The sequence below is a fragment of the Lepidochelys kempii genome, chromosome 5 (assembly GCF_965140265.1).
Source record: "Lepidochelys kempii isolate rLepKem1 chromosome 5, rLepKem1.hap2, whole genome shotgun sequence".
Lineage (NCBI taxonomy): Eukaryota > Metazoa > Chordata > Testudines > Cheloniidae > Lepidochelys > Lepidochelys kempii.
Window position 1 is genome coordinate 74,186,406 of NC_133260.1, and position 13,724 is coordinate 74,200,129.

The 13,724-nt window shown below is 46.7% G+C and overlaps 1 protein-coding gene across 1 annotated transcript in view; it reads left to right on the forward strand.

The window, feature by feature from the left end:
- The first annotated feature begins 1,806 nt into the window (after positions 1-1,806).
- The window catches only part of LVRN (laeverin), a 67,346-nt gene continuing 55,428 nt past the window's right edge, over positions 1,807-13,724 (forward strand). Inside the window, exon 1 of the mRNA XM_073344753.1 lies at positions 1,807-2,582. Coding sequence (XP_073200854.1) covers positions 1,900-2,582 — 683 coding nt within the window. The 5' untranslated portion in view covers positions 1,807-1,899. The remainder of the gene's footprint in view (positions 2,583-13,724) is intronic.

Genomic DNA, 13,724 nt, shown 5'->3' on the forward strand with positions numbered 1-13,724 from the left:
AGTTGGGACTGGAAAGGCAGAGTAGATCAGCTGCTGCCTGATATGCCACTTGGGTTGATACCATCAGGGCATAAACAGATGTTGGTACCTGACTCAATGGACATCTGACAGATGGTGCTGGAGTCACAGTACGATGTTGCTCTGATCCTGTTTGGGTACTGGGGAGTAGGTAGATGGCCCTGCTCTATCATGAGTACCTGAGAAGATGCTGCACTATCCCACACTCCTCACTGAAGATGAAGAATCTCTCTGAGCCCTGGAGTGGCTCTGATTAGACTTGAGCTCTCTTCCTCAGGGGGCCAGAGGAATGAGACTATTCTCATCTTCTGCATGGAGAAGAGTCCAAATTTGGCAGTCTGTCCAAACTGCATACCAGCTCTGAAATCTGAGGGGCAGGGCAGTCAGAGAAAGGTCCCAGAGTTGAAGCCAGCCTCATAGCTTGTTCCATGGCTCCCTTCAGATATTCCTTCAAGCATAAGTCCCTGGTACCCTCTGTCCTCTTCTTGAAGAAACCGCAAATGAAGCACTTTTCTTTAATGTGCTCCCCTCCTAAACACAACAAACACCAAGTGTGGGAGTCACAATTCAGGATAGCCACTCCAAACAAACGTGTCAAAATCCTGGGTAGGCATTTTATCAGATAATCACTGAAACAGCAACTAACCACTTAACTAACAACTACAAGGGTACTACTAAGTAAAGTAACTCATTACAAAAAATCACAGAGAATTTGTGCAGTAACTGGTGAGATAACAACCCCCAGAGGAAGCTCTGACTTAGGCCACAGGTGGTGAGAAGGAACTGAGGAGTGGCAGTTGGGGTGCCACTGTCCTTAAATGGCCTCGGGAGGGTCCACAAGGAGGTATGAGGGTGCATGCGCTGCCCAAGTAGTTCTAAGCAAAGTTCTCTAGCTTTGGTGCACTGGGCGCATGCTCCTGGAAGTGAAATACATATCTGCAACCACTCAAAGAATAACTCCTATATCCCTGAACACAACAGGAATCAAACAGGAGTTTGCTATCAGATCACAGTGGAAACCCCTTCAGCTTCATGTGGCTTTGTTTTGGGCAAGGGACCCTGTTGTTTCAGCTCTCTCTTCCATACAGGAGCTTAATTCTCTTTTACATTTATCCTCCATGAAAGGCAGCTGTAACACCCACCACCTTACATAAAGTTTAACGCAACACATAAGAAAAGTAAGAATGTTCAGCTAGATCCGGATGCCAGATCTAGGCTTCTAGGCTGAGATGCATCTGGGTCTGGAGTTATTTATTTATTTATTGGTGCATTAGGGGCAACTATACTTGTTCTCTGTTGATGCCATAGAATTTCAAGGGTGGGGGCCAAAAATTGACTGGGTATGGCCAGATTCAGGTAGTGGATCTAGGTTTTTGTGGTGCTGGTATGCAAGGATGTGCCAGGATCAAGTATTTTTTGGTGTTGTAGGAAGGGCTAGACTTGTCCTCTATTCAGGGGTTTAGAATTTGAGGAATTGGGGGCTAAAATGTGCCTGACTTACCCACTATTGTGCTGAAATGCATCAGGAACCAGTTTGTGTGTGTGTGTGTGAGAGAGAGAGAGAGAGAGAGAGAGAGAGAGAGCAATCGGAGCGTTTAGATTCGTTCTCAGTTTTTGATGATACACTTTGAGGGCTTGGGGCCAAAGATGGGCAGGATCCAAGTGGATCCGCCTCTTACCTTTTCCCACCTCCAGAGCAAGGGAGCGTGGGGACCTCTCCCCTTCCTCCTGCCTTGCCCCTCGCCGGAGGGGCTCCACCTCCACCCGCGCTCCCAGGGTATTTGTTGGTTGCGCGCAGCCCAGCCCCAGCCGCACTCGCTGCCTGGCTCGGAGAGTAACGGGGCGCCCCTCGGCCGCGCTGTGCTCCCGGCGCCTGCTGCCATGGGACCCAAGGCCGCCTCCGGCTTCTACCTGGGCAGGAAGCCCGCCGCCCTGCTCGCGCTGCTGCTGGCCGCGCTGCTGCTGGCCCTGGCCGTGCTGGGGGCCCTGTACGGGCGCTGCCTGCAGGAGGTGGAAGCGCTGCGGGCGGCAGCGGCTCCCCCCTCGCCCACAGCCGGCCCGAAGGAGGAGGGCGCCGGCTGCTGCCCCCCCAGCCCCGGCCCCGGCCCCGGCCCCGGCCCCGGTCCCGGCAGCACGCGCCCGCCGGGGGCCTGGGACAACTCCCGCCTGCCCCGCGCTCTGCTGCCCCTCCACTACGAGCTGCGGCTCTGGCCCCGCGTGAGCCCCGGCCAGCCCGGCCCCTTTGTCTTCTCCGGGCAGGTGAACATCACGGTGCGCTGCGCCCAGGACACGGCCACCGTCCTGCTGCACAGCGCCGAGCTGGAGCTGTGGGGGGCGGCCGTGCGGGGGCCCCTGCCCGAGGGGCCGGCCGGCGGCGGCGGCGGCGGCGGCATCGAGGTGGCGGAGCTGTGGCTGGAGGAGCGGCAGGAGTACGCGGTGCTGGCGCTGCGGCGGAGCCTGCGGGCCGGCGGGCGCTACGTGCTGCAGCTCAGCTTCAGGGGGCCCCTGAGCGAGGATCTGGACGGGCTCTTCCTCACCCGCTACACGGACCAGGGACAGAGCAGGTGAGAGCGCGCGGGGACAGGATAGCTCAGTGCTTGGAGCATTGGCCTGCTAAACCCAGGGTTGTGAGTTCAATCCTTGAGGGGGCCCTTTAGGGATCTGGGGCAAAAATGGGGGATTGGTCCTGCTTAATTAAAGCAGGGGGTTGGACTAGATGACCTTCGGAGGTCCCTTCCATATGATTCTATGACATGCTGCAGCAGCTGGGCACCCGGGCAAGCGGGCAGCTAAGCGCTGCCTGGGGTTTAGTGTAGGGCAGGTGCCGGACTTCAGCTCCCGGCTCTGAGGATGTGGCCCCAAAGGGCGCTGTGCGCCGGCCAGCCCCAGAAGAGTTGCTGGCTAATTCCCGAGCCAGTTTCTGAGATGACTGCCCGGGAAAGGGCTTGGGCACTTCTGTTCCGGTCAAAGGCTGGGACACCAGCTCCTCCTGGCTTTAGAGGCCCTTCTTTTTATAGTGCCATCATATGAGGATCAGAGGGCCCAATCCAAACCCACGTAAGTCAATGGAAAGATTGTCCTTGACTTCAGTGGGCTTTGGCTAATCCCCTAAATCAGTGGTTTTCAACCTGTGGTCTGGGAACCCATGGGGGTCCGCAGGCTGACTTCCACTTGAAAATTTTTAGGGGGTCCGCAAATGAAAAAAGGCTGAAAACCATTGCCCTAAGTGCTTGTTTTGGTGGGTTTTTCGGGGGGGGGGGGCCACACAGCCAGTTGTCTCTCTTCTTTCCTCTTTTCCCAAAAAGGAATTATAAGCTTTTTAGAGATGGAGGAAGCTGAAACCGAAAGCTCAGATCTGATCACACCTTGCATTTTAGGAAAATCAATACAAATTTGCAATCACACACACATCTACTTAGTAATGTCCTCTAGTGGTATCTCTATTTTTGTATCTGATCTTAGCTGAAGAAAATTTCTCCTTTGCCGATAACTTAAGTTCTCTCTTTGTCTGTTATGTGGAGTTAAACAACAAAAGCACTTTTGTAGCTATAGAACATATAAAAGACACTATAAAAATAATATAGTCTTGTCTGACAACAGGAATATCCCTCCCCTAACCTCTGCCTTTCAGGTTTACACAACCATACGGTTTGTTATTCGATAATGGGTTAGCAGATCCTCTATGAAGGAAAAAAGTCACAGCAACATACATTCATTCACATCCTTAACCTGTTCCATGCTTTTTATTTACCAAGGTCACAAAGCTATTAAATAAGACTCTGTAGGTTCCCTCTGCTGGCTTGCAATTTGTAGGTCTGGTTCTAGAGTCCTTATTCTTGCTGAGTAAGGTAGCACTTATGCAAGTAGTTCCATTGACCTCAGTGTGAGAAAGTGCAACTCAATACAGTAAAGGTTGCAGGATTGGGGCCTTTGGGCCCTATATATTAGCTGTGTTTTATGGTATGTCTCTTCCTTTCTCTCCCTCCACAATTACATTGTGACTCATTATGAAAAACAGATTTGGCAAAAGCTTGTGTCTGTTCAAGTTAGCTGTTGCTGGATTATTGGCACTAGTATCCTCTCAAAAGAGAACTAAATGGTCAGCACTGTTGCAGTTATATAGAAGCTATAGTTGCCTTTCCTGTGATTATCTGATGTTACAAATAAGACCAACTAGTTGATGGCTTGCAAAAAGATGCTGGAGCCCCTTATTTATATTAGCCCAGGTGTCCACCATAGAACCAATTATGTGGCCAAAACTATAGTGCAAAATGCAGCTCAAACATCTTTCAGCATTCTGTAGCTAAAGAACTACAGTCCCCATAAAGTACAAGTTTCTCGCACAAATTAGCATAACAGCTCAGAGAAAGTCAATATTCAAATTTTAAAGTGAAATAGATGGGGAGCTGTTTTTCTAGTGTTCATCCATACCTACTCTAGGTCTGCAAAGACAAATCTGAACAGCACAGATTTGCTGGCCACTTCTATTCTCCCAGGCTGCTTCCCCGGTCTCATCTCCCTCCCTAGTTTACTGTTACAGCCTGTACCCTAGTTGCCACAATGCCTTCCCACTTCATCATCCATGATTCTTGTCATTCATGCCTCCTTCCCAGGCTCTGAGTTGTGTTGCCAAGCTCTCCCTTGGCAGCACTATTCCTAGTCTCAAGGAATTCCACAGGCTTGTCAGAGCAGGACCCCCACCCCCCTTCTGGCGAATCACAGGAGGCTCATCCTAGACAGAAGAGCTCTGTAGGGGAGCAACAAGCTCCACATCACTGATGCAATTAGCTTCCCTGATCTAACCCCATCACATGAACAAGTGGTACAGACACATGCTTTGTGCTAAAGATGACAAATGTGGACCTTCTTGGTCTGCTTCCAGTTTTGCTCCCCAGCCTTCTTACAATTCTGCATGTCTCCTTCTCCCCAACCTCTCACGCTTGCTAAGCTTCCCAACGCTACTTCTAGTCCAGTAGACTTTCTTAGGTCTCCCAGAGTGGGGCTCCACTCTGGCAAACCATAAAAGGTTTGTCCAGTGGAGCAGCTGCCTCAACAGAGGCAAGCTATGCTGCTCTGTGCTCTGACTGCTTCAGATCTCCCCTTCCATTAATGTTAATATGAGGGACTAGGACAGCACACACATCCAATGTATCATCGTCAGACTCAAATGCAAAACCTTAACTCTGACCTCAGATGTTTTCATGCACATATGACACATTATGCACTTCACCTGTATGTCTGTCTGTAGAGAATATATCTTAATTGAACTAAGGTTAGAGTTCAGGCTGTGTGTTCGAGTGGGGTTTTTTTGTTTTTGGATTTTTGTTGTTGAGGAATTAGATGCATGAACTGCAGGTGTATGTTGGAATAAAATGGTACTTAGGTGTAGAGTGGAGGAGTCTGTGACTGTTGTTGTTAGGTGGTATGAATGTTAGTGTTTGTTTAACTGCAACTATAAGAGTCAAATCACCAATGACAGTGTTTTACACTTTCAAAACTGTGCACACAATATAGAGACACTATCAACTTCAACTTGGCCCAGTACAAGTTAAATAAACACAGTCATTTTAAATAAATTAACCTGCAAAATTGCAGTTATGTGCTTACATGTTTCATAGACTTTGTGCTGGCAAATTTCATGCTAAGAATCTGGAAACAAAACTCATTAAACAAAAGTGAAACTTAATTAATTGATTTTCATTGTCCAAACTGAGATGCACGAGGTAAACAAAACACATCAGTAAATGGGATTTTTAATTTTTTTCACCTTTACTAGTTTAAGGAGTAGTGAATTGTTCAAGGTCAATAGAGCTAGAATTAGAATCCTGGCATTCTTGGGTCCTAACCAACTGATTAGTTCACTAGATTAAGTTGTCTATCAGCGGGTTGGATATTACAAGAATGTGCCAACTAGATAATATTCATTTTGCTAAAAAAAAAAAATCCATTCATGCATGAACACACACCAATAATAAAAAAAACCTTAATTTTTTTGTTTTATTGAAACAAAAAGTGTCATGTGACTTTCATATAACCAACTCCACTGATACCAAATCTGGAGATTTAACTTCCACTGACTGCTTTTTTCTTTGTTGTTATTTATTTATTTATTTTGAGAAGTTGGTTGGCATGAGAGAAGAACAGTAAGAGTTTTTATTTGGACAAATTTCTTCTATTTTTTCCTGCAATCTTCATCCGTTCTTTCATGGATCTCTTTATACAATGGTATTTGTCTAATTATGGAGTTTGAGGAAAACTAGAAGGTCATAGTGGATGCCTTTGTTGCAATGGGATTCCTTAACTGTGATGGGGCCATAGATGGAACCCATATCCCTATCTCGGCACCAGAGCACCAAGCCGGCGAGTACATAAACCGCAAGGGGTACTTTTCAATAGTGCTGCAAGCACTAGTGGATCACAAGGGACATTTCACCAACATCAGTGTGGGATGGCCGGGAAAGGTACATGAAGCTCGCATCTTCAGGAACTCTGGTCTGTTTCAAAAGCTGCAGGAAGGGACTTTATTCCCAGACCAGAAAATAATCTTTGGGGATGTTGAAATGCCTATAGTTATCGTTGGGGACCCAGCCTACCCCTTAATGCCATGGCTCATGAAGCTGTACACAGGCAGCCTGGACAGTAGTCAGGAGCTGTTCAACTACAGGCTGAGCAAGTGCAGAATGGTGGTAGAATGTGCATTTGGACGTTTAAAAGCGCGCTGGCGCAGTTTACTGACTTGGTTAGACCTCAGCGAAACCAATATTCCCATTGTTGTTGCTGCTTGCTGTGTGCTCCACAATATCTGTGAGAGTAAGGGGGAGACGTTTATGGTGGGGTGGGAGGTTGAGGCAAATCGCCTCGCCGCTGGTTACGTGCAACTAGACACCAGGGCGGTTAGAAGAGCACAGGAAGGCGCGGTACGCATCAGAGAAGCTTTGAAACCAGTTTCATGACTGGCCAGGCTATGGTGTGAAAGTTCTGTTTGTTTCTCCTTGATGAACCCCCCCCATACACACACACATGCACTTGGTTCACTCTACTTCCCTGTAAGCTGACCACCCTCCCCTCCTCCCTTCAATCACCGCTTGCAGAGGCAATAAAGTCATTGTTGCTTCACATTCATGTATTCTTTATTTATTCATCACAAAAATAGGGGGATAATTGCCAAGGTAGCCCAGGAGGGGTGGTGGAGGAGGGAAGGACAAGGCCACACAGCACTTTAAAACTTTAAAACTTATTGAATGCCAGCCTTCCGTTGCTTGGGCAATCTTCTGGGGTGGAGTGGCGTGGTGGGGGGGCCTCTGGCCACCCAGTTTCTGGGCATCTGGGTGAGGAGGCTATGGAACTTGGGGAGGAGGGCGGTTGGTTACACAGGGGCTGTAGCAGCAGTCTGTGCTCCTGCTGTTTTTCCTGCAGCTCAACCATACGCTGGAGCATATTAGTTTGATCCTCCAGCAGCCTCAGCATTGAATCCTGCCTCCTCTCATCACGCTGCCAGCACCTTTCAGCTTCAGCCCTCTCTTCAGCCCGCCACCTCTCCTCCCGGTCATTTTGTGCTTTCCTGCACTCTGACATTGTCTGCCTCCACGCATTTGTCTGTGCTCTGTCAGTGTGGGAGGACAGCATGAGGTCAGAGAACATTTCATCGCTAGTGCGTTTTTTTCACCTTCTAATCTTCACTAGCCTCTGGGAAGGAGAAGATCCTGTGATCCTTGAAACACATGCAGCTGGTGGAGGAAAAAAAAGGGACAGCGGTATTTAAAAAGACACATTTTCTAGAACAATGAGTACACACTTTCACGGTAAACCTTGCTCTTAACATTACATACATAGCACATGTGCTTTTGTTCCAAGGTCGCATTTTGCCTCCCCCCACCATGTGGCTAGCCCCTCGACCCCCCCTCCCGCCCCATGGCTAACAGCGGGGAATATTTCTGTTCAGCCACAGGCAAACAGCCCAGCAGGAGCAGGCAACTCTGAATGTCCCCTTAAGAAAATCACCCTATTTCAACCAGGTGACCATGAATGGTATCGCTCTCCTGAGGATAACACAGAGATAAAGAACGGATGTTGTTTGAACGCCAGCAAACATATGCTGCAATGCTTTGTTCTGCAATGATTCCCGACTATGTGCTACTGTCCTGGCGTGGTAAAGTGTCCTACCATGGTGGACGGAATAAGGCTGCCCTCCCCAGCAACCTTTTGCAAAGGTTTTGGGAGTACATCCAGGAGAGCTTTATGGAGATGTCCCTGGAGGATTTCTGCTCCATCCCCAGACACCTTAACAGACTTTTCCAGTATCTGTACTGGCCGCGAATGCCAGGGAAAATTAATCATTAAACACGCTTGCTTTTAAACCATGTATACTATTTAAAAAGGTACACTCACCAGAGGTCCCTTCTCTGCCTGGTGGGTCCGGGAGGCAGCCTTGGGTGGGTTCGTGGGGTACTGGCTCCAGATCCAGGACAGACAGTTCCTGGCTGTCAGGAAAACCGGTTTCTCCGCTTGCTTGCTGTGAGCTATCTACAACCTCCTCCTCATCATTTTCCTCATCCCCAAAACCTGCTTCCGTGTTGCCTCCATCTCCATTGAAGGAGTCAAACAACACGGTTGGGGTAGTGGTGGCTGAATCCCCTAAAATGGCATGCAGCTCATCATAGAAGCGGTATGTTTTGGGCTCTGACCCGGAGCGGCCATTTGCCTCTTTGGTTTTCTGGTAGGCTTGCCTCCGCTCCTTAAGTTTCACATGGCACCGCTTCAGGTCCCTGTTATGGCCTCTGTCCTTCATGCCCTGGAAGATTTTTTCAAATGTTTGGGCATTTCGTCTTTTGGAACGGAGTTCTGATAGCACAGATTCCTCTCCCCATACAGCGATCAGATCCTGTACCTCCCGTTTGGTACATGCTGGAGCCCTTTTGCGATTCTGGGACTCCAATATGGTCACCTCTCCGGATGAGCTCTGCACTCACCTGCAGCTTGCCACACTGGCCAAACAGGAAATGAAATTCAAAAGTTTGCTGGTCTTTTCCTGTCTACCTGGCCAGTGCATCTGAATTGAGAGTGCAGTCCAGAGCGGTCACTATGGAGCACTCTGGGATAGCTCCCAGAGGCCAATACCGTCTAATTGCATCCACAGTATCCCAAATTTGACCCAGCAAGGCCGATTTCAGCACTAATCCCCTTGTCGGGGGTGGAGTAAAGAAATCAATTTTAAGAGCCCTTTAAGTCGAAAAAAAAGGGCTTTGTCGTGTGGACGGGTGCAGGGTTAAATTGATTTAACACTGCTAAATTCAACCTCAACTCCTAGTGTAGACCAGGGCTAAGTATATAAATGAATACCCTGTGTATGTATTCTTAGTACTCATTTACATTCTGTTCTTTATGTTGTGACTTCATTTTATGGTACAATCTCCCTAAATAGCTTAGCAAAGTGGCAAAAAGATTTATATGAATTGTTCCATTCTATCCTTGATTTACCCTGAAGTAACTATGGCATGTAAGATTGCAGTCTGGTGAAAAGATTCCAGTTATGTCCAGACAGTAGATTAAATCAAAGGAAGTCTATGGGTTGCAGATTTAACATGTTGCTTTGCTTTTCTGCTCTTGTCTGCATTCTTGATGTTCTTAAGTCAATTTTTTGCATATCTTTCCTTATTTTAAATGACTTTCTCTGAACTTGATCCATGCAACACTATTTTGTAACTTCTCCTTCTTTGAGAGTGAAGTCTTCAATCTTGCCATAGTAGCAGTTTCCTAGCTCTGAGTCTCTTGCAGTTGTGCTGCAGAAACTCAAACCTCCTCCTGCAGTATGCATGTATTTTGGGGACATCATTTGTCAGGTCTAATAAGGTACCTGACAAGGTTATTTTAATTATTTTAGAAGACTAATTCTAGTGGATGATTGGATAGCTCAGGCACTATGTAAAAGGGCACCTTTCACCTCTAGGTCTTCAGTTCAAATCTAGGTTGATAGTTGTTTTGGTAAAGCCACTGTACAACTTGCAGAAGATAATGGTTTTCTATCACTTGTGCTAACAGTTTCTCCTGCTCAGATGTCCACATAGCTGTTGGCAGCTTAATAGAGGCGAAAGGCTTAATTGGCATTGAGAATGAACTTCTCTGACACTTTGTCAAATCAGAGTTTAGGCACATTGGTGAACTGGTTTGGAAAACCTGTGTCCATCTGTGCTAGAATCCTTATAGAGTGAGAGCTCTCTAGTCCTCTCACAAACACTAAACTCACAAATAAGAAAAAAGCAATATGAATAACAACACAATAACCATTAATGGTCTGTTTGATTATAGATAATGGCAAGTGATCTAAGTTACACACTTAATCAGGTCTTGAAGTGTGTGGGGGAAGCGGGGGGAGGGAGGAAGGAAATGAAAAACGAAGGCACTGTTTGTAGCCACTATGGAGTACATTTCTGCAGTGCTTACAGCACCAAAAGGAGTCAAATATAAGCCTGGCCCCACTTCTGGATGCTTTGCACTGGTCAGACAGTACAAAGTAGCTCAAAAGCTATCCTTATGGGGGTCAAGCTGTGGAATCCATGGGTGGCATGTAGCTAAGAGAGTCATTGTCAGGATCGGGGGGGCGGGGGGGGGGGAGAAAGGTGTTTTAAAGACACTCTTATCTTCCTTCTTCCTACTTCAGTTGTATTGGATTAACTCCGTGGAATTTGGGAGGCATGTTTTACCGTCAGACTACATGCAGAACTTTCACTGCTGTGAATTGAGTGCTGTGTGCTCAGACCAAGAGTAGTATATGTCCCTATAGAATTTATACTAAAGTACTGGCTTAATTTCATGTAAATCTTAGGAGTTTTGAATACTATCCTAATCAGTGCAATTTTTTTTAGTACCCATTCTGTACACAATACAGTCTTGCCCTCTGATAGCAAATGTAGCTGATTCTTGAAGACTCACCAGTTATTTACTCCTTCTCATAACACAAGAACTAGGGGTCACCAAATGAAATTAATAGGCAGCAGGCTTAAAACAAACAAAAGGAAGTATTTTTTCACCAGCGCACAGTCAACCTGTGGAACTCTTTGTCAGAGAATGTTGTGAAGGCCAAGTCTATAACAGGGTTCAAAAAAGAACTAGATAAATTCATGGAGGATAGGTCCATCAATGGCTATTACCCAGGATGGGCAGGGATGGTATCCGTAGCCTCGGTTTGCCAGAAGCTGGGAATGAGTGACAGGGAATGGATCACTTGATGATTACCTGTTCATTCCCTCTGGGGCATCTGGCATTGGCCACTGTCGGAAGACAGGATACTGAGCCAGATGGATCTTTGGTCTGATCCAGTATGGCCATTCTTATGTTCTTATGTTTTAGATGAACACTGGTAGGTGTAAATGGGCAATCCACTGCCTGTTCTGGTGGTTTTTTTTTTTAAATTGTCTGTATTATGTCAATTGATAAGGACTAGAAACAGGACCAATATGGATTACCGAGTACTAACAGTTACATACTAAAACCTGTTGTCTACCCTAAAACTAAGATGGTTTACACTAAGCTATCTTCAAGATTCAGTCAAATGGTTCAAATGAGTTCAGCATGGTTGTAAGCTTTTTAAAATTTGTAGTTGTGTGTAAACAGTGTTAATGATTTCAAAAATGTTACTTCCCTAAACAGTTGGGACATGGGGAGGTGGAAACTGTCCGGTCTCATCCTAATACTATTATGTTCTAGCAAGAGGGCTGTTAATAGGAGTTATTGCAGAAATGCCAGCTTATCCCCTATAAACATGAAGTCTTTATACATGATGAAAAAGATTTCCAGTGTTTTAAACTTAGTTCATTTCATATGAGGTGAAATACAACTTGGAATAGTTGGAGTAATCATGCCTTATTCTTAAAGAGCCTGTTAACGGTCAGGTTGCCATTATTTGGGAATACTCTAATTCTGATTTTATTTTGCTAACCTCTGGCATTGTTATACAACAGGGATTGGCAACTTTTGGCATGCGGCCCAGCAGAGTAAGCTCCCGGTGGGCCAGGCCGGTTTGTTTACCTGCCGTGTCCACAGGTTCCGCCGATCGCAGCTTCCACTGGCTGCTGTTCGCCAGTTCCACTGGCCGTTGTTTGCCACTCCAAGCCAATGGGGGCTGCGGAAAGTGGTGCGGGCGAAGGGATGTGCTGGCCACTGGTTCCCGCAGCCCCCATTTGCCTGCAGCGGCGAACCGCGGTCAGTGGGAGCTGCGATTGGCCAAACCTGCAGACACGTCAGGTAAACAAACTGGCCCAGCCTGCCAGGGGGCTTACCCTGGCGGGCGGCGTGCCAAAGGTTGCCGATCCCTGCTATACAACATTTCTTAAAATAGTTCATAAAAAGGTTCATTTTCTACAAATTTCTTTGAGCAAAAAAGGAAAGTGGGGGGAGTTAATTTGTCTGCTTATACAATGCTGGGCCTTAGGAAAATAAAATTCCATTTGGACTGATTTGTGTCAAATGTGGTAGATTTGCAATGTGGAATAAAGTTTACTAGCAATTCAGTCACATTAGGATCTTTTAAAAATAAGCAAACAAACAGTGACTCATACCACTGCCTGACCTGTGGTCCTAGGGGTGAAACACCCACTGTTTATGTACAGTAGATGAAGCATTTTCATATATATTTTTTTTTCATGTGGAAATCTGCTGGAAAAACAACCTTTAATTCTTTTTGTAATAATGCCTTGGCTAACATGTGTTGTGCTTTGTAATGAAAATTATTTGCAGGCAGTGTGCCAAATTCATGCAGGCTCTCTGCTAGCTTCAACTGGCACAGATTCTGGCATGGTGGGGAGGGGGAAGGGGAGGAGGGGAATAGAAATTCCACTGGGGTTGGGGAGTTTGCAGTGATGCAACGTGCCCACAATATCTCCTAAGACCAACAGCAAGTGCTACCCCAATACTGGGCATTGCTGGTTGGGGAGGGTCATGGTTAGGGTGGCAGATTTATGCATTGATATACTCATTCGGTCCACCCCCTACATAGCCTATGCCATTGCAGCTCCTATGGAATCCATAGAGATTAAAGGTGCTCTCTAACTCTGTGGAAACTCTAAGGGAGGGCTATCATAGTTTGAGTGTAACTCATAGACTCATAGACTCATAGAATATCAGGGTTTGTATTCCTCCTCCGCGCTCTCTTGAGGGCACCCATTTAAAGATTTCTGGCTCCCAGGCATTACCTCTTGGGCAGAGACCCATGTCTCACTCCACCCTGACTGGGGTTCTTTAAGGCTGCACAGCTCCCTGCATTTACACTGTGATATCCCCAGCAAGCCAGACTGCCTAAAGGGCCACCAGCTGTACTTTGTTTTCTCTCTAGAGAGGCTGTGTGTTGCTTGTAATTATAGGTTACCACAGAGCTCTTTCTAAGCAAGCACTTGTATTCTAACAGGGAGAACATTAAAAACAATAGAAGATCTTTAGGTGAGCAAAAATGCTTATCAGAGATCACCACCAACTCCACCCTCAAGCTCTGGTCAGTCCTTCAAAACCCACAACTGGGTTTGCCCTGTTACATGTTCATGATAATGTCAGATTCAGAACCAGACCTCTGGCTGGGCAGTTGAGCTGTTTCTTTATACAAGCCCTTAATCTCCAGTCTCCAAGAAGAGGTAATCAGCAGACAATGACTCCTTCCTCAGGGCTTAGTTTCAAAAGGCTGAGTTTTTGCATAACTGGGGATGGGGAATTTGCATTAA